The sequence below is a fragment of the Crocuta crocuta genome, unplaced genomic scaffold (assembly GCF_008692635.1).
Source record: "Crocuta crocuta isolate KB4526 unplaced genomic scaffold, BGI_CrCroc_1.0 scaffold217, whole genome shotgun sequence".
NCBI lineage: Eukaryota > Metazoa > Chordata > Mammalia > Carnivora > Hyaenidae > Crocuta > Crocuta crocuta.
The window spans coordinates 2121447-2148286 of record NW_027532208.1 but is presented as its reverse complement, the minus strand read 5'-3'; the positions used below and the strand labels follow the sequence as shown (position 1 = coordinate 2148286).

General features: G+C 48.7%; 2 protein-coding genes across 2 annotated transcripts in view; one reads left to right on the top strand and one right to left on the bottom strand.

Annotated features, from left to right (window-relative positions):
- The window catches only part of BAZ1B (bromodomain adjacent to zinc finger domain 1B), a 61621-nt gene extending 42068 nt beyond the window's left edge, over window positions 1-19553 (top strand). Inside the window, exons 13-20 of the mRNA XM_077777867.1 lie at window positions 1766-1948; window positions 9566-9713; window positions 10759-10906; window positions 13099-13214; window positions 15642-15787; window positions 16926-17029; window positions 17305-17673; window positions 18182-19553. Of these exons, the coding sequence (XP_077633993.1) occupies window positions 1766-1948; window positions 9566-9713; window positions 10759-10906; window positions 13099-13214; window positions 15642-15787; window positions 16926-17029; window positions 17305-17662 (1203 nt within the window). The 3' untranslated portion in view covers window positions 17663-17673; window positions 18182-19553. The remainder of the gene's footprint in view (window positions 1-1765; window positions 1949-9565; window positions 9714-10758; window positions 10907-13098; window positions 13215-15641; window positions 15788-16925; window positions 17030-17304; window positions 17674-18181) is intronic.
- Window positions 19554-23586: 4033 nt separating this feature from the next.
- Window positions 23587-26015, bottom strand: FZD9 (frizzled class receptor 9). Its single transcript, XM_077777866.1, is given in 3 exon segments — window positions 23587-25042; window positions 25044-25219; window positions 25974-26015. Coding segments are annotated over 3 exon segments (1398 nt in total). The 3' UTR covers window positions 23587-23862.
- Window positions 26016-26840: the final 825 nt, after the last annotated feature.

Here is a 26840-nt window from a genome sequence, read left to right as displayed (position 1 = left end):
TGGGCTCTGCTGACAGCTAGCTCAGAGCCTGGAGCCTGTTTTGGATTCTGTGTCTCCCTCTCTCTCTGATCCTTCCCTGCTCATGCTGTCTCTCACTCAGAAATAAATAAAAAACATTTAAAAAATTAAAAAAAAAAACATGTTTGTGTATCCCCATTTGTTCATCCTTGACACTGATCGGCTCACTAGGGTCTGTTTAGTGTTGGGTAGCACTTGTGCTGAAAAATGGATGCATTTCAAGGCCCGTTTATGGCCTGGCCATTTACTGCTCCAAAAGACTCATATGGGCTGTGGATGAACCAGTTCAGGAGACCCCATGTTCCATGTGAGGTAGGTTTAGGTACCACAAGCCAGAGAGAAGATCGGAAAATACTGTTTATCAGTTGTTGTCAGAAAGTGCTTTTTACTGATTTTAAATAATAAAAGATCATATAACTCCAAATGTACTAACACGTGGGTGTTTTCAGATTATACATATGCATTATAACGTGTATTAGTTGTGTGGTTTTTATGAGCCGTTGCATCATTTCTCCCCATTTTTCCTAATTTATAAATACAGTCTATTGTTTTCAGTCTTTATGTCACTTTGGCGTACATTATAACCCAAGAAGTTGATAGGGTGGCTCTCTTAACAGCCAGACTTGTATTTCTGTGTCTTTGCTATTAGAATTGGTAAAATATATATGCAGCTTTCTCTTTTTCTTTTTCTTTTTTTTTTTTTAATGTTTTTTTTTTATTTATTTTTAGGAGAGAGAGAGAGACAGCGTGAGCAGGGGAGGGTCAGAGAGAGAGGGAGTCACAGGCTGAAACAGGCTCCAGGCTCTGAGCTGGCAGTCAGCACAGAGCCCGACGCGGGGCTCGAACCCACAAACTGCGAGATCATGACCTAAGCGAAAGTCGGACGCTTAACCAACTAAGCCACCCAGGCGCCCCTCTTTTTCTTTTTTTTAAGTCGTCTCCATGCCCAGTGTGGGGCTCACACTCCTGATCCTGAGATCCAGAGTCTTAGGCTCCACCGACTGAGCCAGCCAGGCACCCCCAGCCTTTTCTCTTAATTTGTCTGCTTATGAGTTCGTGGCACATTTCCTGAGAAAAAGGATTTAAACATCTTTGTTGTTCTTAATGATTTTTTAAAGAATTCTTCAACCCTAAAGGATTTTGCCAGTTTCAACAATACTATTTAGCAAATATTTATCAACTGCCTACTTTGTGCCAGACCCAGGCTTACACCTTGCTAACATTGGGTTGCCATCATTCATCTTTCTTTGTTGTTCTGAGGTGGTATCTCTAATTGGCATGTTTTGTGTGACTGAGAAAGTAGTGTTCACTTAAGCATATGCTTTGAATCAAAATGATTTAGCTTCTGTTTTCTTATCCAGGAAATAAATGAGAGCCTTAGATGAAAAAGTGTGGAAAGGATATTTACCTGCTTATAGTTTGTAAGCCAGTGGGTCAGTAAATGTTTATTTTCCTTCTCAATTTCTCTTTACCTTGAGACTGCAGTTTGTACATAGTAGGCACTCAGTTGCTGAGCTTCCCTCGCTTACTAAGTAGAGCAAGTTTCAGCATCCCGTGGGTCCCATTGCTGGGGAAATGGAAGTAATGAGCTGCTTTTAAATGTATAAACCATCCCCTGAACTGAGGAACTGAAGTAAATTCATGCTGTGTGACCCATTTGGGGTCCAGGTGGATTTTAACCACCCGAGGATAGTCTCCTTGCATCTTGCCCTTGCATTCATTCTGGTGTTTCCATCATTTCCTGTAGGTGATCTCATTAGAGAAACTGAAGGATTTTGGTGAGTGTGTGATTGCCCTACAAGCCAGTGTCATAAAGAAGTTTCTCCAAGGCTTCATGGCTCCCAAGCAAAAGAGAAGAAAACTCCAAAGTGAAGATTCAGCAAAGACGGAAGAGGTGGATGAAGAGAAGAAAATGGCAGAGGAAGCAAAGGTATTTTGTTCATGAAGATGCAGTTTCATGACTGTAAAAGAGTGCGGTCTGTTTTTCAAATGGTCTGACCCCGTGCTTTTACCTTCTGTAAGCGCTGTTCCCTCCGCCAGTGGTCCATTTTTATCACTTTCACTACAAATTTTCTGGTTTTCAGCTTGGTCTATGGAGCATAGCTGGATAATGGCTCAGAGTGCCCCCAGCCCCTTTTTCCAGAGCGGATTTCTTTTTAAAAGGTGGTAGCAGTTTTCAAAAATGGTAAAATACTCATAATGAAAAATTAGTCATTTTAGCCATTTTTACGTTCTGTGTCAGTTGTGTGACACACAGTTGTGTAACCATCGCCCACATCCATCTCCAGAACCTTGACCCCTTCGCAAGCTGAAACTCTGCCCCTTAAAGACTGAGCTACCCATTTCACTCCTCAATCCCTGGCAACCACCGCTTGCTTTCTGTATCTATGAATTCAACTAGTCTGAGTACTATTACATAGAAGTGGAATCACTATTTTTCCTTTTGTGACTGGTTTATTTAACTTAACATAATGTCTTCAAAGCTCATCTGTTATATTACGTGCCTGAATTTCCCTTTCAAGACTAATATTCCATTCTGTGTATATACCACATTCCATATTCATCTGTCCATGCACACTTGGGTTACTTCCACCTTTTGGCTCTTGTGGGTGATGCTGCTGTGGGCCTTGAGAACTTGCTTTCTGGGGGCCTGTAGCAGGGGAGTGCCACCGTGTACCCTTGACTGAAGAATGGTCCTGCTCTTTGGGGGAAGTTTCGGGAGGGCCGCACAGTGAGGGAGGAAGGAGACACTCATTTAGCCAGCCACGTGTGCCAGATCATCCTGGGGAGCTGGCGTGAGATACTGCAGCCGGTGGCCCTCACATCCAGGAATGCTTCTGTGAACACGGGTGTACAACTGTCTGCTCCTGTCCTTGGCTTTCATTTCTTTTGGCTACATGCCTAAAAGTAGAATTGCTGCATCATATAGTAATTCTGTTTAATTTTTTCTAGGACGGCCATGTTTTCCATAGTGGCTGTACCATTTTACATGCCTATCAGCAGTGCACAAGGGATCTGATTTCTCCACATTTTTGGCAACACTTGTTACTTTCTGTTTGCTTGGTTGCAGTCATCCTGATGGATGTGAAATGATCTCTTGTGGTTTAGATTTGCATTTCCCTAATGAGCTTGTTGGCCATTTGTCTGTCTTGGGGGAAATGTCGCTTTGAGTCCTTTGGCTCCTTTTTAATTGGATTGTATATTTTTTGTTGTCCTACATATGTAGGTTCTATATATGTTCTGGGCATTAATCCTTTATCACATGTGATTTGCTAATATATTCTCGCATCCTGTGAGCTGCCTTTTACTTTTCTTGGTGATGTCTTTTGATGCATGAAGTTTTAAAGTTTGAAGAAGTTGGCTTTATCTGTTTTTTCTTTTGCTGCTTCTGCTTTTGATGACATCCAGGAAATTATTGCCAAATCCAGTGTCACAAACCCAGTGTCCTTCCCCTCTGTTTTCTTCCATAGGTTTTAGAATTTGAGCTTTTACATTTAAATCTTTGATCTGATCCAGGGGCAGCTGTGGGGCTCAGTCAGTTAATTGTCCGACTCTTGGTTTCAGCTCAGGTCATGATCTCAATTTTTCATGGGCCGCACTGGGCTCTGTGCTGACAGCATGGAGCCTGCTTGGGGTTTTTCTCTTCCGTCTCTCTGTCCCTCCCTGGCGTGTGCTCTTTCTTTCATCATCATCATCATCATCATCATAAATGCTTGATCCATATTGAGTTAATTTTTGTAGAGTAAGGGTCTACCTCAGTTTTTTGCATGTGGATATCCAGTTATTTGGTTTTTAAGTTTTAGAAGTAACATGCTCATTGTAAGTAAATCCAATGTTAGAGGTACATAAACTTATGAAACCACTCCCGTCCTAGTTTTGCTCCCTAAGAATATCACTCTTTAGTACTTTGGTGTCTTTTCTGTATACATATGAAGATAGTTTCATGGGAGTTGTACAGAATGTACTGCAGTTTTTCACCCCTCAACATACTCTGTTTGTCTCTTTTCTTTCAGTCTATATAGATCCACATGACAGGGTTTTCTCAGCATCTAAATCCCTTAGTGATGAATATTACGTTGTCTTTGGTTTTTCTTTATTGGAATAATAAGCTTCATTTTTTTCTGTTTTGTCTATTAGATTTCTGCTTAAGATTACTTGGGAAGAAAAGAATTTGAAAACACTATATGAAGGGCGAGATCCCAGGCATTATGCCATAGAATACCTTTCCCTGTTTTTGATTTCTCTCTCTCCACTCCCTCATTTCCTTCTATTCACAAACACCTGGTAAAGACTTGCCTTGTGCCAGTCGTGTGGGAAGTCTGGAGGTCATGGTGATGCATAGAAGAAGCCAGAAGTCCTTGCCCTCAAGGAGTCTCGCTGGAGTGGGAGGGATGGCCATGGTGGTGTGCCAAGCACCGACGAGCAAGCGCGGGAGCCAGCCTGCCTGTGAGGGGACCTGGGGCAAAGTGGGGCAGGAGGAGAGGCCGTGTCAGCTGGGTTTTGAAGAGTAAGTAGGAGTTAATCCAGTAATGGAAGGGTCATAGGCTTCCTTAGATTGAGCTGACATTGGCTTTTTCCCCGTGGACAGCCTAGTTTTCCCTCTGAATTGACACAGAACATAGAATGAGTTTACTCTCTAAAGGCCCTCAGGTATTTGTACACTGGTGTCATGTCACCCCTCTTTTCTTCCTGAGGCCAAGGGTGAAGCATGATAAGAGGATACTTTTGGGTGGGACATGAACAGAGAACTAAGATTCAGTCAGATAAAGGTTTAACTATTTTTTTAAAAATGTTTTCATTTATTTTTGAGAGAGAGGGAGAGGGACCACAAGCAGGGGAGGGACAGAGAGAAAAGGAGACAGAATCTGAAGCAGGCTTCAGGCTCCAAGCTGTCAGCGCAGAGCCATGTGCTGGGCTCAAAACGCCTGAACCGTGAGATCTTGACCTGAGCCGAAGTCGGATGCTTGACAGACTGAGCCACCCAGGTGCCTCAATAAAGGTTTAACTATTAATTCATGACGTAGATCCAGAGACTCCACATATTTGGGTATCTTCCTGGGATTTAGTTTCCACTTCTCTCTGTTCCCTTTTGATGGTGGTACAGCATTCAGGTAAACTTCTAGAGGAAGTAGAACATGTTAGATAGTTCATAGTCTCCTTTGCTAAGTCTTTTCTCATAGGCTTCAGTTTTAGCCTTGCCGAGTACTGCGTGGGTTTTGTTTTTAACTCTGTCCAGAAGAGTTTATTTCTTGATGTGTTGTTTCCTTGACATTTCTTTGCCAGTAACATTTTCTTCTTATTGGGAAGTAGTAGCTATAGAATTCTTGTTAAAAGGTCTTTTTTAGTATTCCTGCCCATAGCAGAGTAACCTCTTTTAAGCTTGTCATATGAGACTTCATTCTTAACTTGATTGGGGAGGAAAATATGAGTGCTTTGCTGGTTTAACCTTGGGCCCCAGACACATGGTACACAAATGGAAAGCGTGGAAGAGTTTCTTGGAAAATCAATTAGGTTGCCTACTAAGTAGTTCAACAATGTTCTCCATTAAAATGGCATTATGCCCTGCCTGCAGTTCCTGACCAAAGGTCAACTTTGCCACAGCTCTGAAATTTTCCACTGTCCTTTGCTTTGAAGGTTTCCACTTAGCACAGGCCAGGGTTTTTCAGCTGGCACTATGGTTGCATGAGCTAATATCAGTCTTTAATATGGGCTTCAGTTTCCTTATTTATAAAAGTAGATTGTTTTCCTAATCCCTTTTTGTAATAGTTGACGATTTCAGATAGTTAATGTTTCTTTTTTTTTTTTTCATTAAGTGGAAAAGACCGTATATAAATTGGCAAAATCCTGGGTTCTTTTAGGCTCTCTATTTACTTTGGATGCGTTTGTCCCTAAACTTGATTATCTGTTTTTCCATTTTAAATGTTCTTTTGTGGAGAATGCTGGTTGAAAGCCTTGTCATATCCTAGGCAAGATAGGATATTGTCTTTTTATTGTTAGTGAAGGGATTAATGAGGACTTTTCAGGTAAGTTGGCTTCCCCTTGATTCTGTTATATCCACTTCTACTTAGGGACCAATTTTATTTAAACATGCTATAGAAAATTTGAATTTTCCATCAGAATAATATGTTTAGCCTCCCAGCAGCACTGTAAGAACAAGAGGATTTACTGGATACCACCAGTGTTGAACATCAAAACTTTGTTGCCACTGTTAGCTGTTTTTGAAAACAGTGTCTTTAAAAGCACAAGAAACTCCGTGTCTTGAGAATGGTGTGGGGTTTGTATTTTAATGTGCTGAACTGTTTGGAAGTTTTTGCAATGACAGGAGAACAGGATAGTCTTCCAAATCTTGAATGCCTGATGTTTTGCCCTAAAAATTAGAGGTTGGTTGGAATGTAGGCTGGTCTAAGAGGATAACTCAGTGGGTTTAACAGGATGCTAGTGATTATCCCGTATCTATGATGTCAAGAGTATTGAGATTGGGGATCTGGAAATGTGAAGGAGACCTGGCCCCAAATTGCTATGAGACTTTGGGCAAAAATAGTAAATGAAGGTTATTCAAATGTGCACAAATGTTCATAGCAGTATTATTTATAATAGCCCCAAAATGGAAACACCCCAAATGTCCATCAACTGATATGGAAGGGTATCAAATGGATAGACAAAATGTGATTTATCCATTCAGTGGATATTATTCAGCAGTTAAAATGGAATGGAGTACTGTTATATGCTGTGATGTGGATGGACCTAGAAAAATTATGTTCAGTAGAAGTCAGTCACAAAAGGCCACGCATTGTATGAAATGTTCAGAATGAGAAAAGTAAATTAGTGGTTGCCTGGGTCTGGGGGAAGTGGTGGGTTAGAGTAGAGGATGGGGAGTGGCTAGTAATGGGTGCAAGGGTTCTTTGGGGGGAGGGGGGAGGGGAGGTGATGCAAATGTTCTAGAATTAAGATGCAAATGTTGCTTGTTGTACAGCTCTGCAAATATATGAAAAACCATTGTTTGCTTTACAAGGTGAACTTGTTAACATATATAATGTTTCAAATCTGTATTAAAATGTGGCTAAATAAGCTTATTTCCAAGATCTTCGTGTTTTTTTTTTTTATTTTAATGAGGCCAGATGTGCTATTGAGTGCTCAAATCTTATAATTCATAGGAAATAGTAAAAAGGCAGTACTGTATGCTGACAGGACCTTTTCTTGAATGCTCCCGTGCATCCAACTGTCCACTAGAGGACAGCAAAGCCCATTTTAGCCATTTTCTGCCTGTGCTCAGTTGGGCACTCTTTATCAGGACTGAACCTAAAATTTTTTTTAATGTTTATTTAGTTTTGAGCGAGCAAGCATGAGTGGGGAAGGGGCAGAGAGCGAAGAAAACAATCTGAAGCAGGCTTCAGGCTCTGAGCTGTCAGCACAAAAGGGCAGCATGGGGCTTGACCTCTCGAACTGCAAGATCATGACCTGAGCCGAAGTCAGATGCTTAACCGACTGAGCCACCCAGGTGCCCCGAAACTAAAATTCTTAAATTTGTATTCCATTGAAGGGATGTGGGTTCTTACCATACTATGAGAATCTGTGTACCATAGGACAGCTCTCCATGGCATCATGGGAGCAACCCAGCGAGGCAAACTGTGATTGTGGACTTCACTTTTTTTTGAGGAGCTCTGAGGAGGGAAGGAAGGAAATTGTGCTATAGTTTGAAGGCAGATGTTGAAATTATCTGCAGCGGAGGTTGGAGTAAGGAATGAGCCAGATTCTACTAGAATTTTAGTGGCTTCTTAAATAGACTTTTTGTTGTGTTTATATTACTTATTCTTGTTATTCATGAATTGATACACACAGGGCTCTCAGTGGTTCTCTCTTGCCATAAGAAAGAGAAAGGGCAGCCTTTGTTCCCCACTCTCAAACCTCACACCACAGCTTCAGAAGCAGCTCAACGGTCTTTGTCCCTTGGTAGCTCTATTTTAAAGCCTGTGGCCTCCGGGATAACTAGCCTTTCCTATAAGAGAAAGACTGTATTACTTAAAATAGACCTCCTTGCCTAGGGCAGGGCAGAGATGTGCATCGATGGTATTGTCAGTCAGCTAGGCCTGGTAGCCAGGTTGTAAAAGCAGTAGGCATCGCTCATTGAACTGGAGTTCAGTTACAGCCAGTTAAGCAATACGATCCCCACAAGGTGGATGACAGTAGGTCATCCTACTCTAAGCTTCTGGTGTAGCGCCTAAGCTTTACCTCGTCCATCTCTGCTGTATTTTCTGACTGTCTGAGAATGATAATCCCTTTAGAGGCATTTGTTTATGCGGATGCTTACCTAATCGTTTAGGGAAGAAATGTTTTGAAGACATAAACATCTTTTGACTAGTGAAACAGTAATACAAATAAATTATCCTAAAATGGCATTTTTGTTTTTCCTTAGAATGTATATTTTATAGGAGAGAGGGTTGTGTTTATCATTGAATTTTTTTAACTTTATTTTGAGAGAGGGCACACATACGTGCTAGTGAGAGCAAGGATCCTAAGCAGGCTCCACTCTGTCAGTGCAGAGCCGGATGTCAGGCTCAATCTCATGAACGTGACCCGAGCTGAAATCCAGTCAAGAGTTGGACACTTAACCGATTGAGCCACCCACGTGCCCCATCCAAGAAATTTTTTACCCCCCCCAAACTGTGTTTTCTTTGGCATATTCTGAATTAATTTGCATTTTCTGAGGATGGGAAGAGGCAATGCTTATTATGCTGAGAATAACTGCTCAGGAAGAAGTGAGCCTGAGCCCTGGGCCTCTGAAATTTTCACTTAGAAGTTGGCGATAAAGTCAAGAGGAGTATTTCAGATCAGTACTTAATGTTTTTAAGTATTGGGGCACCTGGGTGCTTGGTCTTTTAAGCAACTGACTTCTGCTTAGGTCATGATCTTAGTTTGTGGGTTTGGGCCCTGCATCGGGCTCTGTGCTGACAGCTCAGAACCAGAAGTCTGCTTTGGATTCTGTCTCCCTCTTCCTCTATCCCTCCTCTGCTCGCACTCTCTCTCAGAAGTGAATAAACATTAAAAAAAATTAAAATATTTTTTAAGTGTTGTAGAATGCTTTATGGAGAGTATTTACTATAATTTCCAGGCCCTATAATCTGGGGTTGTGGCACATAGCGCAGGCACCGATCATCTTGTTGACCAGAGTTGCAGTAGCTACATGACATCGCCACACACTTAGCATGAACACACACAAGTGTTCTGCTTTCAAATGCTACTGAATCTTTAAGTGGATTTTCACTGGAAGAGATGGGTTTCTGGTCACCCACCCCGCCCAACCCCCTGCCTTAATTCTTTGTGTAACCTTTGGCAAGTCTTTTCACTCTTCAGAGCCTTGATTTCTTCTATAAAATAAATGGGTGAGACTGGAAAAGCTCAGGAGGTAAACATACCCAGTGTTCTCTCACCCCTCCACCTGTTGCTGATGCTCCCAGTTCATGCTCTCTGGCAGTATTTCACCAGCAGTCTGCATGTCGTGTCCTTGAGGCCACTGTAGCAGCGCTGACCTGGTGTGGTCTCTGTTTAGGTTGCGTCTGCTCTGGAGAAATGGAAGACAGCAATCCGTGAAGCTCAGACTTTTTCCAGAATGCATGTTCTACTTGGGATGCTTGATGCCTGTATCAAGTGGGATATGTCAGCAGAAAATGCTAGATGCAAAGTTTGTCGAAAGAAAGGTATATTTAAATCTGTGTTGCATGTCTGAGTGTAATAGGGACTAAGGCTTCCATTCCAAAGATAATTTCCTCCCGTGAAGAATTCTGTGCACACAGCTTTCAAGTGTAGTGGGACAGATTTTGCCACCTTCTAGAGGTCTGTAAAATGCTGCTATTTAAAGTAACATGACAGCAAATCAGAGCAAGCCCTTTGTCCTCAATTTTGAATATAAGAGCAACTTATCTTGCCAATCTTTAAATTTTCTGCAGGGAACAAAACCTAAAAATTTTAAATCTGAGTTTTTAGTTACCCATGAAGTAGGATGTTCTACCAGCAGAGGGCAGTATTTGTGCATTGGGAAGAACACTCCAGTTTGGAGTCTTACAGAGCAAGGCATTTGAGACTCTAATGTTACTAGCTTTCAGAACCTGTGTATAAGGAACTTAATGACTAATAGCCCTCAAGTGATTGACTTCTCAGTGGCTACAGTTATTTTGTGAAGTAGGTTAGGATTTAGTTCCCAGAGATGAAAAGATCCTGTGTAAAACGCATCAGTTGCTGTAAACACTGTTTTTTAGAATGAACGTTCTAGAGGGAAGTGACCATGTCAGGTTGACTTCATGTATCTTGAAACTGAGTGGTTTAAGAGAACCATATCAGATAGGAGTTGGGAAGCCTGGGGGAGGGTGTCGAGGAAGAGAATGGGCAGGGAGTGTTAATATTTCATGGGGGATTCCTTTCTTAGTGGGAGAGGAGCAGCAACATTACATTTCCTGCTAGAACTCGTATTTTTGCTACTTAGCAAATGTTTTAACTGTCCTCTCCTAGGTGGAGTTGGATTTGGGGATAGAAGTTAGAAGACCAGAGTCTTAAATTACCAATAGTCTATAGTTTATGCTTCATTTCTTCTCAGAAATGACTGCGTTTTTAAATTTTTTTTTAATGGGATAACACTTTGCTAGACTGTTCCCCTATGGTGTTGATGGAGGGTGAGTGGCTCTTTGTTACAGCTTGCTGACTGGTGCTGTGCTCCCGACAATGCTCTCCAAGTTTATCTCCTTGCAGGTGAGGATGACAAACTGATCTTATGTGATGAATGTAACAAAGCCTTCCACCTGTTCTGTCTGAGGCCAGCCCTCTATGAGGTGCCAGATGGTGAGTGGCAGTGCCCTGCTTGCCAGCCTGCTACTGCCAGGCGCAACTCCCGTGGCAGGTGAGAATTCCTTCTTTTAAAAACAGATGAAATGGCTGGTTTATAATTAAGCCTTAGTTATTCAAACTTAATTATTCTAAGGAGCTTTAAGTTCATCTTTTGCATATGGAGCCTGATCACTTAAGGTATTACAGTAAGAGCTCAGAGCGTTCTGATTTCACTTTAGCTTAACGTTGACATTTCTCATCTTCACTGTGAGACATGTTCTGTATCTTCTTGATCCTACCGTTTTCTCAAATAGCAGAATGTCTCCCTTTGCCTTTCACTTCCACTTGACCCACTTCTTAATTTGTGATAACTTCTGCAACCACCCACTGCTACAAATCCCCAAACTCCGGACTTTCCTTACGCGTACCTATTCCTTACGGGTACCTTTTTCTTCCCTGTCGTCATTACAGTTCTGCTGTCAACTGGGACTTCTTTCTCTCTCTCAACTTCCATGCTCATTTGCCAGACATCGTCCAGATGTCTTACAAATCAGTCATCTGCTGTGTACTCTCTGTGGTCCCTGATGTCATTTGGCCCTCTTACATCTCTCATCTGGGCTCCCTCAGTGGCTTCTTAACTCTTTATTCCCGTCTTTCCCCCTCTTATTCATTTAGCGTTTGTGGTGACACCAGTACAGTTTACATAAGGCAGAGATCTGTTTGTGTTACCACCCTGTTTCAAAACTTTAATTTTTTCCACTGCCTTTCCTTGTTATATAATACTGGTCTTTTTTGTTGTTGTTGTTGTTTGTTTATTTATTTTGAGAGAGACAGAGACAGAGCAAGTAGGGCAGGGGCAGAGAGAATCCCAAGGAGGTTCCACACTGTTAGCACAGAGCCCAATGCAGGGCTCAAACACATGAAACCATGAGATCATAACTTGAGCTGAAAACAAGAGTTGGACACTTAACTGACTGAGCCACCTAGGTACCCCCGGTCTCTGTTTAAAAAAATTTTTAACATTTACTTTTGAGAGACAGAGCACGACCAGGGGAGGAGCTGAGAGAAAAAGAGACACAGAATCCAAAGCAGGCTCCAGGGTCCGTGCTGACAGCAGAAAGCCTGACATGGGGCTCGAACCACAAACTGGGAGACTTTGACCTGAGTCGAAGTTGGATGCTTAACCAACTGAGCCACCCAGGTGCCCCTCTCAGTCTATGTTTTTATGAGCCCTTATTCACATTTTGTGTCCTTTTTGCAGACTGTTCATTGGGTATCCTTGCCTCTTGTGCTTTCCTCCTACCTGGGAATATTAGAACTCCCTAGAATTTTTGGTTAGGCTATGCGCTACCAAAAATTTCACTGGTTTTTTGAAGTGTTTTTATATTAAAATTAGTTCCTCCTCTTTGTTCCAACTGAGCATGCAGTCTCACAGTCTTTGGTGCATCTTGCCTCTGTGGTGAGGCTTACACATGACTGTCTTCCATGAGATTGTTGGCTCCCTGAGAGTGGAGGTGGTGCTTTGTTCACACCCTGATCCCCACAAGGCCAAGCACAGGGGCCTTGTTAAAAGGAGATGCCTCAGTACTGGCCAAGTTAACACCATTGTTTTCCACATTGCAGTTGGAGGTTGTGAAGGAGCAGCTTCTAGGTGTTCTGGCTTGGTGTCTGAGAGGGCAGAGCTGTTTGATCCTGACCCCATCTGACAGTGTTACTCAGTTATTTCTTGCTCTGCTCCAGCCGCACTTAGAGCCGAGTAAGGCACACTCCTCTGAAACGGCGGGGCTTTGGACCAGCTGTTCGGAGCCGGGATTAGCATTGCTTTGATGTCATGGTCATCTGCAAGCTGTCCCACTCTTGGAAGGGGGCTCTCAAGGTGGAGGGACACCTGTCCGGGCTGTTGGTTCATTCAGCCGCCCCAGGGTTGGAAGCACCTTTTCATATCTGAAATGTTATTTATCTGGCCGGTTCTGTGAGACAAAAGGAATAGGTTTTGTGTTGTTTTACGTGAGGAGAGGTGGAGTTGTGTTTTGGTCTTGATTTCTGTTGCTGTTGGTGTCTCCTCCAAAGCATTGCTGGCCTGGCTGGGGAGGCACGCCGTTGAAGCCTGGGCTTTCATTCTATTTCCCCTGGCCTGGTCTTGTCATCACACCTGCCTTGCCGGTGAGACGGAGAAAGCTGCGGGGGTGTGGGAATTCATCCTCTCTCGGGAGCACTCGGGCCTTGAGCCACGTTCCTTCCATACATGTTTTTCCCTCCCCACAGGAATTACACTGAAGAGTCTGCCTCTGAGGACAGTGAAGATGATGAGAGCAATGAAGAGGAGGAGGAGGAGGAGGAAGAGGAGGAAGAAGAAGATTATGAGGTGGCTGGTTTGCGATGTAAGTATTCAGTTTGCCTTCACAGTTGACCTCATGGTTTTTCAGGCTGATGGTTACTACGTTGGCAGTAGACACCCACCCAGCGTTGCTGTGAGGCCACGTTTCTCTCACATGTTGTCGCTGTGGGGTGACTCCACTGCCTTGGTTTCAAATGGGTTTTCAAGATGCCATTTAACCACTTTCCTAGTGGAAGGTTGGATCAGCCCTACGGTAGTTCCGGTTGGCCCAAGATTGGGTGGAATTCAAGCCCCAAGTGTGTTGTTGACAAGTCTGCTGGTTCAAACCTCTCTGTGGGGGCAGGGAGGACAGTGGGTAAGGAAGGCCGAGGCCCATTGTTGTCTCTTATCATTTGTTTTGGCCTCTAGTGCAGTGCGGCTCAAGTTGTAGTGATTTTCTCTCACTTATGTGATATGCAGGTCTATAGGTTTGCTAGTTTGAAAAAGAGAAGACTTGTTTTCTCATGGCTTAGGGGTGTTGTTTGGGAGGTTCAGATCTGTTTCTCACTAGATGCCAGCAAGAGCCGGGGGTGGGGGAGGCCTTGTCATTTACACCCAACCTCGTTGACTCCCTCACTCTGATGGTCATTTTTCATGAGTCCTTTTCATGATTAAGCCTAAAGTCCTGCAGCCTAGCCTTTCAACAGCCTTCTCCTTTGCAGAATATACCCTTCCTTGTAGGTTGGTAGAAAAGAGACCACAAATCAAGATTTTGATGAGCTTTCGAGGAGATGGTACAGTTCCCAAGATCACAGCACGTCTCGGTAGAGTCTGAGAAGATGTTTGGTGTGACCAGTCTTCTGGCGGTGGTGTTGCTAAAACCTGAGGGGTTTGGGTGTGCCCGCCTGCCCCCGTCTTCCCAGTCTTAGGGCTCTCATTTGGGACCCGTTAATTTCTCAGTGCTGTAGCGTCTTTTTATTTGTTCCCTAGGCATAATTTTCCATTTATCCAGGGTAAGGAGACACGTAGTCCCTTACAGGAAGAGGCTTCATCTGCTGGCTGGAGAGTGCGGGTCAGATGCACTGTTGTCTGGGAATAGATTCTGAATGTAACATTGTGTCGTTTGTTTTCAGGTAGTGGGTGGTTTCACTTGGGAGTTACCTTCTCTTGCCAAGGAATTGTTCTCTCCAGGTTTCTAGGGTCTTGTCTGCCAAAAGGGTCTAGGAAGTATTAGTATACTTCTGAGCCCTTTTTTGCTGCACCTTTTTTTTTTTTTTAAGTTTTTAATTTATTTCTGAGAGAGACAACGTGAACAGGGGAGGGTCAGAGAGAGAGAGGGAAACACAGAATCTGAAACAGGCTTCAGGCTCTGAGCTGGCCATCAGCACAGAGTCCGACGCGGGGCATGAACCCACGAACTGTGAGATCATGACCTGAGCCGAAGTCAGATGCTTAACCAACTGAGCCACCCAGGCACCCCCGTCTGCTGAACCAAAGATGTGTTCCCTAGAACAGCACAAGGCCCTGGGTTGGTGGCTGTCTCTAGCATTTTTAGTTTCATCCTTGGTGTCAGCTTCTTATTCTCTCTTTCAAGCCTGGTCTTGAGCTTAGAAACTGTAAAATAGCTGATGAAGAGTTATCAGAGTCCAGAAGTGAATGTAAAACACTGGTTATTGATTCTTTGTGTCACTGACTCTGTAGACCCGTCTCTGTCCAGATGTTATCTCCCTACGTTCAAGGGAGAGTGTGTTTAGTGGAGAAGCTTTGAGCTAACCCTTATGGGGCATCGCTCCCTGAGGGTGTACGGAGAAACATTGGTTTGTCCGACATTGAACACCTGTTGTAAACCTGAGACACAGGTCATCTTGGGGTCTTTGTATTCTTTATTGTCCCTTTAGGGGTTGTGGGCAAAGGCTCTTAAGGAAGTGGCCTGGTCCACTGTCTGGTTTCCAAAAATGCAAGAAAGCAGGACTAGGGCGAGCCAGTAATTGGGTTTGATGAGGGGGACTTCGTGTGGGTGGGGTCAGCTTTGCTCTGAGAAGGTTGTGCTGGTGAGTGTAGGATTCCTCAGGGAACTAGGAAGGGCCCTACAGTCAGGTTCCCCCTGCCGCGTAAGGATAGGCGTTCACAGGCTGAGCTGGGGCTGTGGGGATTCCAGGCAGATCTGGAGGCAGACGGCCTCTCCTCCTGGGTGAGTCAGCTCACCACTGACTTCGTTTGTGCCCGAGAGTGTGAACAGCGGGACAGAGAGCCGTTCTCAAGGAACTGGCCTTCTGAAGACTCTTAGAAGGACTTTGGCAGTTGATGAAAGGTATCCGTTCATCTACTTCTCTGACTTTAAAGTGTCCTGTTTGGTAAGGCGAGAGAAACAGCAAGAGCGCCTCATGACCACAGGAGCCGTTGTCTGCAAGACTAGGTGCTCTTCCCATTCCATAGATGTGCTGCCTTCATCCTCAGCTGTTCAGCCCTGAGTCCATGTTTTCTATTTCAGTGAGACCTCGGAAGACTGTCCGGGGCAAGCACGGTGTCATCCCTCCTGCAGCAAGGCCGGGACGACGGCCAGGGAAGAAGCCTCATCCTGCTAGGAAGTCTCGGCCGAAGGCACCACCTGTGGATGATGCGGAGGTGGAAGAGCTAGTAAGCAATTTCTCCCCTTCCCTCTAATGCTTGCTCTCCCNAACAGGTGGAAGCCTCCTCCCAGGCCCCCTGCCCCCAACTTGGGAGGCTGCTGCAAGCAGCAGATGGGTGGGCCCAGAGGCAGCAGGCCCTCCGGGAGCAGCTATGTCCGGCATTCCCCTGCTGGAGCCTGCAAATCTCGTCTCCCCTACTTAATAGGCAGCCCGCGACTTGTTAGGGATTTTAAAATAGTATCCATGTGTCTCTAGCGGCTCAGAGGGGCTGGGTCTCCGTTGTGGGAATGTCAACAATGTTGGAGCCTCACTCACTCTTGAGTCTTTTGCTGGCAGTTGTTGTGGGAGGGGTGTTACCCTCCCCTCTGCTCCCCTGACCAATGTAATTTTAGTGGTTTTACTTCACATTTCACTTGAGCTTTAAAGAACAGTAAAGAAGCTCTTGAAAATTAACCTATTCTGACAGAGCACATCTGTGGGGGCGGGTTGGGGGCATAAAGCAAGCCTCCAGGGAGCTCGAGGGCATCGTGAGATCCTTCTGCTGGCCCGACTCTAACTCTTCAAGCCCGTGGCTCTGACCACTGTGAGCCAGAGCAGCGATGGCCCTCTGGAGGGGAAACCCGCCCTCCCTTCTCAGCCACTTAGGTCCCACAAGCCTGCAGCAGGAGAGCCTGGGAAAGTAGTCGTGCCTCTCACTTTTCTTCCCTCATACCACCCCCCATCCCCGAATTAGCCACTGGTGGTCCCTGTGCCCAGTCCGGCTCTCTGCATGTGCTTGTTTATACCCCCTGGCAGCATGCATGTGATCCCAGGTCTGCCTGCTCTCAGGCCGCCGTCCTGGTGACTGGCCTCTCTAGCTGACCTCCAGCAGGACGGCTGTAATACGGCAACTGCTGCCTGCCCTCCGCCGCTTTGATCAGTGTCCACCGGGGAGGAGGCGGGTGGGCTGATGGGAAGACGCCTGCCCCCTGGCTGAGCGTGCTTCCTGACTTGAATGTCAGATGATGTTGACTGTCTCTGCTCCAAGAAAATGGTTGAACTCCTTTTTTCTTTTCTATTTTTTCTTTTTTTTAAACAGCTACACACATTTTCTGCTCTGTCCACTCTTAGACCTGTAATAACATGTCTCTTTGTCCTGCCGCCAGGTACTCCAGACCAAGCGGAGCTCCCGGAGGCAAAGTCTAGAGTTGCAGAAGTGTGAAGAGGTCCTTCACAAGATAGTCAAGTACCGCTTCAGCTGGCCTTTCAGGTGGGCCTCACGTCTCCAGCACAGAGAGCGGGATCAGCCTTGTGCGTTCTCAGAGCGCGCAGATAGGCAGCTGAAGGGGGGGGGGGGGGGNNNAGTGGCGGGGGAGTTACCTTCCCAGATTGGTAGGGACAGCACTTAGTACAAGGTGAACACACCTCTTCTCCGCCTGCCAGCTGGCCGGTCTCCACAGGGCGTGCGTTCTGGGAGCCGTGGTTTGATATAACAAGGTTGTTCTTGGGGCTGCACTCACATCTCCATTCGGTTCCCCTCCATAGGGAGCCGGTGACCAGAGATGAGGCTGAGGATTACTATGACGTCATCACCCACCCTATGGACTTCCAGACAATGCAGAACAAATGTTCCTGTGGGAGCTACCGCTCTGTGCAGGAGTTTCTTACTGACATGAAGCAAGTGTTTACCAATGCTGAGCTTTACAACTGCCGGGGCAGCCATGTGCTAAACTGTATGGTGAAGACAGAACAGTGTCTGGTGGCTCTGTTGCATAAACACCTTCCTGGCCACCCCTATGTCCGCAGGAAACGCAAGAAGTTTCCCGATCGGCTTGCTGAAGATGAAGGGGACAGTGAGTCAGAGCCTGTTGGACAGTCCAGGGGACGAAGGCAGAAGAAATAGACAGGGCCTGGGTAAGGGAGCTGAGGTGGGGGGAATGGAGAGAGCAGGGAGGGTGAGCGGGGGGCGGGAGAGGAAGACGGAGAAGAGTGTGGAAGGGAGGGGGTCACGGGGAGTCCAGAAGTGCCCGTCGTCCCGAGCTTCTGCCGCCTTCCCCAGCTCTCCAGAGGGCCCTCCGCACGCAGAGCTCTTTGGAGAACCTACTTTTGGGTGGTCTCTGCCCAGAGACACCGCTGGTGGTAGACGAGGGCCTTGGCCCTGAGAGTGTCCAGGGAGAGGCCGGGGTACAGCCCTTGTTGTGGGTCCCCGTCCTTTAAGTTTCTTCTTTCCCGGGCCCCCTCTTGCTTTGGCCACCACAACAGTGCCAAGCCTCTGGTCGCCGGGGGAGAGGTTACTGCATTACATAGAAGGATCGGGGGTAATCAGGCCAACTGGGAGGTGGTGTTGATTTTTTTACTCTGTATTTACAGCCAGTCTTGTTTCTTCAAGCCCATCCTCTGTGTCTCGCTCCCCCTCCCTCAGGTGACGCTGTCAGTGAGTGCCACACCGCGTTCTGTATTCACCAGCATCATGAGACACTTGTGCTCTTTTGAGTTGCTCTTGGCAGAGTAAAGGGACATGTCCCAGAGCCATTCCTGAATCTAACCCCTTCCCATCCTTGTGACTGCGCTCTCCCTGCTCCCACCGCACCCCACCTCATCCCCTCAGAGAAAAAAAAAAAACACTTAAAAAAACTAAAAAAAAAAACCCTACAAAAACCCTAAGGCACTTCACTTAGAGACTGGAGTCCTGCTTATAATCATGCGTATAACCTTAACTTCGATGGGTCTGGCCAGAGGGGTGTTGGAGCCCAGCCCACCCGCACACCAGACAAGCTCTTAGGGGAGCAGAAGAAAAGCAGGAAGAATTTAAATGTTTAATTTTTTTTTAAATTGACTTTTCTAGTTACTAAAAGTTGCTTGTTTCAGCAGTGATATTGTATAAAGAACATCTTGTAAAATATTTCTGTCATCTTGCTTTGGCACATGTACAGTACAGTTTATATGATAACGTGTTCGCTTTACTTTGCCCCTGTCCTCCCTCAGCCCATCCTCTCCTTCAGAGAAGCCGGGTTGGAGGGTCATCAGGGCAGGTGGTGGGACCTTGGTGGGGAAGGGGATGTCCCTCTGCCTGCTCTGGCCGCTGATTCTGCCTCCTCCGTCTCCAGCCACCTCCTCCTCCCCCGCCATGTCCCCATGAAGCTGAATGAATCTTGCTGGTCCACCAGCTGCGTGGGGGGTGGGGAGGGGAGGCGGCTCTGCCGGCCCCTTCCGCAAGGAGTCTGGCGCTAATAGCTCTGATTAGGCAGAACTTCGTAGTCTTCTTTCCCTTTTATGGCAGATTTTGATAAAAATGCAAAACAGGGTTTAATTTTCTTTTCTACCAGCTTTGAATTTAGCAAATGCGAGCACCTCAGCTCTTCTGTAACTATTTAAGTTAAGGGAAAACGTGTCCACCAAGGGGATTGCAGCTCCTAGAACTTGAGAATAAAACCTCTTAATACTGAATTTCAAGGTGTGTTCCTGTCTCGCCCCGCCTGCCCTGCCCAGAGACTGGGGATCTGCTCCTGTGGCTGCTGGATAGGTTTACTGTCCCATCTCCCACAGGCTCGGAGTTAGCACTGGCGCTACAGTTCCGTGGTCCCGGCCACCAACACGTCCCCCTGCCTCTCACCCTAGAGCCAGTCTGTTCTTGTTAACAGTGAGAATCCTGTGTTCCCACTTCAGTGACACCTGAATTGTTGGTTGTTGTTTTTTTTTTTTTTTTTAAATTGTCTTTAAGGAGGAAGGGCCCCGTTAAAGGGTAACTTGTGATAAATTGGAATTTCAAATAAACATTATGTACTTGTGTTTATAAAGAAGCAGCAGTTCTGATGAATCTTCCTTTGTGCTCTTGGGGGTCGTAGCGGATCATGCGGCTCCCGGGGTTCTTCCCGTCGGCTCTTCCATGGGCAGTTTTCCCTCAGGAGCCAAGAGGACCTCTGACCGTGTTTTTTTTTAACCACAGGCCACACCATTTGCTGCATTTCTCTGCTTCCTGGAGAGGTTTCTGATGCCCAGTAATTGGAGCGTGACTTTCAAGCTTCTGGCCCAGTCTCTGAAACCCCCAAAATTTTTAGAAATTTCTAGGAGGGACGTCTGGGTGGCTCAATCAGTTAGGCATCTAACTCTTGGTCTTGGCTCAGGTCATGATCTCATGGTTTTGGGAGTTCGAGCCCCACATTGGGCTCTTGTGTACTGACCGCATGGAGCCTGCTTGGGGTTCTCGCTCTCTCCTTGTCTCTGCCCTTGTCCCCGCCCCCCTGCTCCAGCTCTGTCTCTCTAAAAATAAACTTTAAAAACATTTTTTCTAGGAATTAAGGGCAAATATTTCTAAAGGCTTTGCTGGGAATTTGTGTGGGGCTGGAGGACTTAATTTGGGGGTAATTGCTGACATTTTAAAACACTTCTTTTCCAGGAAAATTCAAATATAACGTAAAAAGTGGAAATATGAATTCCCATGTACTCTGCTTCAGTAGTTCTACCACATGAACAACTTTATGTCTCCATTTATTTTTTTATGATAGGAATTTTTATCAAGTCAGAGTGGTTGTTTCGGGTAGGTCACTGCTAGGTGGCTACCTGCTTATGGAATTCAAAGATTTTGCAGAACCCACCATGTGAGCCCCTTGACCAAGAAGGGACACTGCTGGTTCCTGACCTGAACTTGGGGCAGGGTTGGGTAAAATGGTCAGAAAAAGGAGAAACTGAAACCCTGGATTGCAGGTTCTCCAGCTTGCTCTGTGGCATCACACTCCGGGAGTGTGAGCTTCGAGCCAGCCCCGGGCTTGAGCCAGCAGTTTGCCCCAAGGTCAGCTCCTGTCTGACCAGTGGAGCACCCGGGAAGGGAGCCGTGGGCCTAGACGCACTTCCTACAGTCACAGCGGGACTCAGGGGCTTGGCCACTTCTGAGACGTTCTCTCCTCAGTGGGCTCAGGCTCCCCTAGGATGGTGCCTGGGGGCCAGGTCTCCTCAAGGGTCTGGTCATCTTAGCCATCAGCCTGTCTTCCCTGCTGTGGGCGTGACCTCCAGGAGCTGCCTAACTTCAGGTGGCTCCTGCAAGTGGGGACAAAAGAACTTTCCTCCCGAGGACTGGGGTCTGAGGCATTGCTTCTGGGAATCAACAGAGACCTCTCCCCCCATCTCCTGCCTGCAATTTCTCCACAGACCCCGTTCCCTGGAGGGTGATGGGGGGGGTGCGCTGCAGATGTCTCCTGGGGGTGGTAGTGAGGTGGCGTCTGGATTGCCCGGGAGCCGGGGCCTCCTTACCAGGATATTGAGTGAAAAACTCAAACCAGGCAGGAAGAGAAGCTTCTGTGACTGTCTCTGCCGGAGCCTTCAGACCTTTTCACATTCTGGGCAGTCGCCCTAGTCCTGGAGCTTCTGTCTCCTCGGGGTGTGGCTGTGAGGCCTCTCCTCAGTCTGACCTTGGTCAAGATCAGCGCCACTGATTCATTTGAACTTTGAATCGATTCCTTGGAACAAATACTGAGGTCAGGGCTAAGGAGGTCCCTTAACTTGAGTCTCCCACACACAAGCCTGGCGGGGGAGGGGCTGCAGACACACAGTGATGGGCCAGCAGGTGTTGCTTTCCGAGACACTTCCCTTGGGTTCTGGAATTTCCTTTGGGGGGCTGGTGGGAGGGGTTCCTCTGGACAAAACTACCCTAGGTTATAACACCTGCTGTCCCCCCTCCACCCACCCCCCCCAGGTGGAGTCGAAATCACAAAGGCTCTGGCTGTGTGACCTTGAGCCAGCCAAGCACTCCACACTTCCCCTGTCTGGAAATGGGGAGAGAAGGATCAAATGGAGGACTTCTGTAAAAAAATTTTTTTTTAAACTTTTGAGAGAATGCCAGTGAGTGATGGTAGAGTGAGAGACTCAGAATCCAAAGGAGGATCCCGGCCCTGAGCTTCAGCACAGAGCCCCGTGCAGGGCTTGAATTCATGAGCCTTGAGATCATGACCAAAGCCAAAGTCAGATGCTTCACTGACTGAGCCACCCAGGCACCCCTTGTAAAAGATCTTTAATAAACGTTTCCTTCTTCCTTCTCCCCCAGGGTCTGGGACCTTCCAGCATCCCCAAGTGCTGAGAGGCTGCTGGCAGAGCCCCTAACCCCCATCACTCCCCATCAGCCCCCTCCAAATTGTCCTGGGAGCCCAAATTTGTTTCCGCTGGGCGGGACTTAGCCTCTCCCGGGCTGCTGACTGGCAAGGTGAGCTGGGGGCGCTCCCTGCAGACCTGGCCTGCAAGCCCAACTCCAAGCATCCGCCGTCTCCCCTCCAACCTGGGCCCCTGTCACATTCAGTAGGCGCAATCTGTCAGTCAAGGACCCTCCTAGGGAGTTACAAGGTGTTAGGGTCATTTGGCTTCGCTGAAAAGAAGGCAAGAGGGCCTCCTGTGTGCTCTGAGAAGGAAGGATTTGGATGGGCTGGGCGTGCTGCGCAGGAAATGCATAAGCCCGAGGTGCTGAGGCTGCAGAGTTTCCCTGGGGGCTCAGGGCTGCTCCCTGTGCTGAGGAACAGCCCTTAACTCGCCTCAGCTCCTGATGGGAATTTGACACAGCCTGTTTGAGCACCATTTGGTTTCTTTCTTCCCCTGCAGAGATTGGTGGCTGGTGCAGGGCAAAGGGCTCCCGGGCCTCAGAGGCCCTGGGTTTAGGCACTCAGCCCTATCACTTGGGAGCAGTCGGCCTTGAGCCTCCCCTTGGCTCCGAAGTGAGGCTGGATCCTTGGGGCCTCCTGGCCGGCTCTGTATCATGCACCCAGAATGGTGACGGATACGCTCACCTGGCTTGAGTCACAGTGGCCAAAGCAGAGGCCAAGATAGGGCTCTGGGGTCTGCCCCCCTGCCCCAAGCTGTGGGGGTCTCTGGGACGGCCACACACTCCTTACAGTGGCCAGAGATGACGAAGCCCTGTACATGCTTCCCCGGCACACGGATACACAGGTACCTTTTCCTGTCCCCAGGCACATGAATGTGTAAGCTGGCCCGGAGCAGCCACGCACACACCCTTAACACCTGTCCCATCTCTCATGCAGCTCCTAGCACCCCAAATCCTTCCGTTGCCCTTTCAGAGCTGGGGACCCAATTCCCACTGTGCTCAAGGGCTTCCCCATCCCGTATCTAGGCCACCAAGATTCCCACATACCAGCCAGGCCAGCCCCAACTCCACTCCACCCTGCAAGATGAGGGGATGCTGTGGGGTGCCCCGACTAGGAGCTCAAGAAGGGTGGACACACCAGCAATCATGGAAGGCAAATAGGACAGTCACTCCAGCCTTAGCCCTCAGGCCCCAGGGAAGGGGCAGTAAGACACACCTACAGGAGACCGCGGGAGTAGGTCCTGAGCCCCCAAGGGAACTTTGGAGACAGGCTGATGCCCTTGTTTTCTATGCAAATGAAGAAAGCAGTCCTTCCCAGGGCCACCAAACAGGCTAGGGTTCCCAGGGCCAGGGGTGTCCTCCCAGGGGATCACCGAGTACCCTGGCAGGCATCCCCGGCACACTGTGGGAAGCGGGAACCCAGGACTCAGGCAAGCAGGTTGCCCAAAGGAGAAAAGACAGGTGAGAGGGGAAAACGCACACACGCAGAATCCGGGGCTCCTGCAAAGGCAGCTGCTCCACAGGGACGTCCTCCTGACCCGCCAGGAGGCAGAGAACGGGGCCAGGGCCATGAGGCCGGCAGCCACCCAGCTCAGCCCACGGGGAGAGGGGGACTCAGGACCCTCACCCTCCGACCTTCCCCCCTTCCCAGCCCACAGAGGACTCAGCGGTGCCACACGGGGGTTTATTCCAGTCACAGCTTCCAGAGAAACTCAACAATAAATTACATCATTAAATAAACTCCCTGCTGGACCACGCCCCCTTCTGCCCCTCCTCCTCTCCACATGCTCCCCCAGGACCCTGTGGCAACCTGGCCAGGCCTGCCCCCTGCACTGGGCCACAGGGGAGTGAACCTCACCGGGTCCCAGTGAATGAGGGTGGAAGGAGAGGCTCCACACCCTGGTCCTCGGCCCCTCGCACTCACTTGCCTGACCTTGACAGCTGGGCAGCTGCTAGTCAGCTGTCTCCTCCGGAGGGGGGGCCAGAAGGGGGCAACAGCCGCCCCGCGCAGGCCTGTGTCCCTAGAGGTGCGTGGGGTTCTCCAGAGAAGGGTCCGTCTTAGTCATGTGCAAGACCACGGTGGGGGCCTTATAGTGGCAGTGGGTGCCACGGCCATAGCCCCCGGGAGCCCGGCAGGCCTTCGCCCGGGCCCGGCCAGCTGCCATCTTGCGGTGGCACAGGCTCTGCCAGGTCTGGAAAGTCTTGGAGCTCCACACCCAGACACCGCTGGTGATGCCCACCACCAGCGACATGAAGATCTTGAGCATAAAGACAGCCACGGTGGGCACCGAGCCCCCTTGTAGTGAGCAGTCCCTCCGGCCCCCGGGCATGGTGGCTGCCAAGCAGGGCTGCTCTGTGGCCCGCAGGCGCCAGAAGTCCATGTTGAGGCGTTCATAGACGTAGCACACAATGACGCAGGTGGCAGGCACCGTGTAGAGGATGGAGAAGACCCCAATCTTGACCATGAGCTTCTCCAGCTTCTCCGTGTTGGTGCCGCCCGTCTTCATGATCTTGCGGATGTGGAAGAGGGCCACGAAGCCGGTCAGGAGGAAGCTGGTGCCCAGCACCAGGTAGCAGGAGAGAGGAACCAGCACGAAGCCCGTCAGCGCGGCCGCATCCATGCTGGCCACGTAGCAGAGCCCGGTCAGCTCGTCGCCCGCCACCTTGCGCAGCGTCAGGATAACGATGGTCTTGAGGGCCGGCAGCCCCCAGGCCGCCATGTGGAAGTAGCTACCATGGGCCTCGATGGCTTCGTGGCCCCACTTCTTGCCGGCCGCCAGGAACCAGGTGAGGGTCAGCACCACCCACCACAGCGAGCTGGCCATGCCGAAGTAGTAGAGCAGCAGGAAGACGAGCGTGCAGCCCGTGTTCTCCAGCCCCTCCTGGATCACGTACAGCGTGCCCGCCTCCTGGTCGCAGGCGACGCTCTGGGCGCCCGCCACGGCGCGGATGAGGAAGGCCAGCGAGTAGACGTTGTAGCACATGGACAGGAAGATGATGGGGCGCTCGGGGTACTGGAAGCGGTGGGGCTCCAGCAGGAAGGTGAGCACGGTGAAGGCCGTGGAGAAGAAGCACAGCGCCGACCACACGGCCATCCAGACGAGCGCGAAGTCCTTGTCGCGCCGCGACCAGAACACCTCGACGCCGGGCCCGCAGCGCGGCGCGCACGAGCGGCTCTTCTCCACGTACTGGAACTTCTCNGTGCGGGTCGTTGCGCGTGGGCAGCCGGGCGCAGTCCAGCGAGTCGGGCCAGCCGAAGTTGAACTGCTCCATGATGGGCGCGCAGCGCAGGCGCGCCTGCTCGCACNCCGTGTAGGCTCGGTCCAGCGACGTGGGGTGCACTCGTACTTGGTGCCTCCCCTTCCCGTGTTCCCCACTCTCCCAGCGACAAGACGACCGGAACACTCCCCTGCCCTCCACCCTGGGTCGCCTCTCTTTACCCCAGGCAGCCAACCGTTTCTATGGGCCTCCCCACGTTGGGAAGCCTCCCGCTGATAGTCAGTGACAGTTCCAGTGAGGCCTGTGCCTTCACCAGTTGTATGTGACTTTGGGCTCTTCTGACCCAGCCTCAGTTTCCTTTTCTGCAAAACAGGCAGATAATCCTGTAAAAACAAGCACACATGCTGCTGCACACTTGACCTCATTGGTCTCTTCTCCTCAATCCAGGTGGGGAAACCGAGGCTCAGAGGAGTGACACACCTAAGGGCATGGAGCTATTAAGTGTTGCATTTGTGACCTTCTCCGAACTCCTTATGTTTCCTGTTTTGTTTTCTTGTTGTTTTTTAAGATTTTAATTTTTTTTAATGTTTTATTTATTTCTTAGGAGAGAGAGAGAGAGAGACAGCGTGAGCAGGGGAGGGTCAGAGAGAGAGGGAGTCACAGACTGAAACAGGCTCCAGGCTCTGAGCTGGCAGTCAGCACAGAGCCCGATGCGGGGCTCGAACCTGCGAACCGCGAGATCATGACCTAAGCGAAAGTCGGACGCTTAACCGACTAAGCCACCCAGGCGCCCCTAAGATTTTAATATTTTAAAGTAATCTTAAGTAACTTAAGTGGGGTCCGAACTTATAACCCCAAGATCAAGAGTTGCTTGTTCTACCAATTGCACCAACCAGGCACTCCCCGCCCATACTTGTTTCATAAGGTTGCTGTGCTCCCCTGGGGTATGTCCCATGGGGGACACAGGGAGGCTCCACTTCCTCAGGTGCCACCTTGCCACCTCTGGGACACCCTTAGAAAGTGCTTCCCTCAGAGCTGAAGGACTGGCTTTTTATTGATTGATTGGTTATTTTTTAAAATTTATTTTTATTTTTGGGAGAGTGCAAGCAGAGGAGGGGCAGAGAGAAGGGGGCAGAGGATTCAAAGGGGCTCTGTGGCTGATGGCAGTGAGTGCCATGTGGGGCTCGAACTCACCATCCGCAACATCATGACCTGAACCAAAGTCGGAGGCTCAACCAGCTGAGCCACCCAGGTGCTCCATGGGCTGGGCTTTTTAAAATCCAAGTATAATTGACACATAACTTTATATTAGTTTCACATGCACACCGTGATTCGCTGTGCACATTGGGAGATAATCAGCCACCACATCAGGTGGGCACCATCTGGCATGGTACACAGTGACACAGTTTTTTTTTCACCTGTGATGAGAACTTCCAAGATTCACTCCCCACTGCCCCGCCAGTCCCCGGGAGAGCCCTGTTCTCCTTCCTGTGCCTGCAGAGCAGAGGGGCAGTGCACAGTGTCATCCCACGGGTACTATGAGTCCACCTCATACCCTCCTCACCTAAACCCGAGAGCCATCAGGATGACATCAGACTGCTACGCCCCCTGCTTCCACGGGCAGCACCTCAACCACGGGGAGCGAGGAGGACTGTCCTCGAATCACTAGTGCACAGTGCGGTATCTGTGACTGCCTACGGATGTGGCTCAGTCCGCCAGTGACAGTGAGTGAGGTCTGGTACTGCGACCCCTGAGCTGCCCCCCCCACCCCACCAGGCCT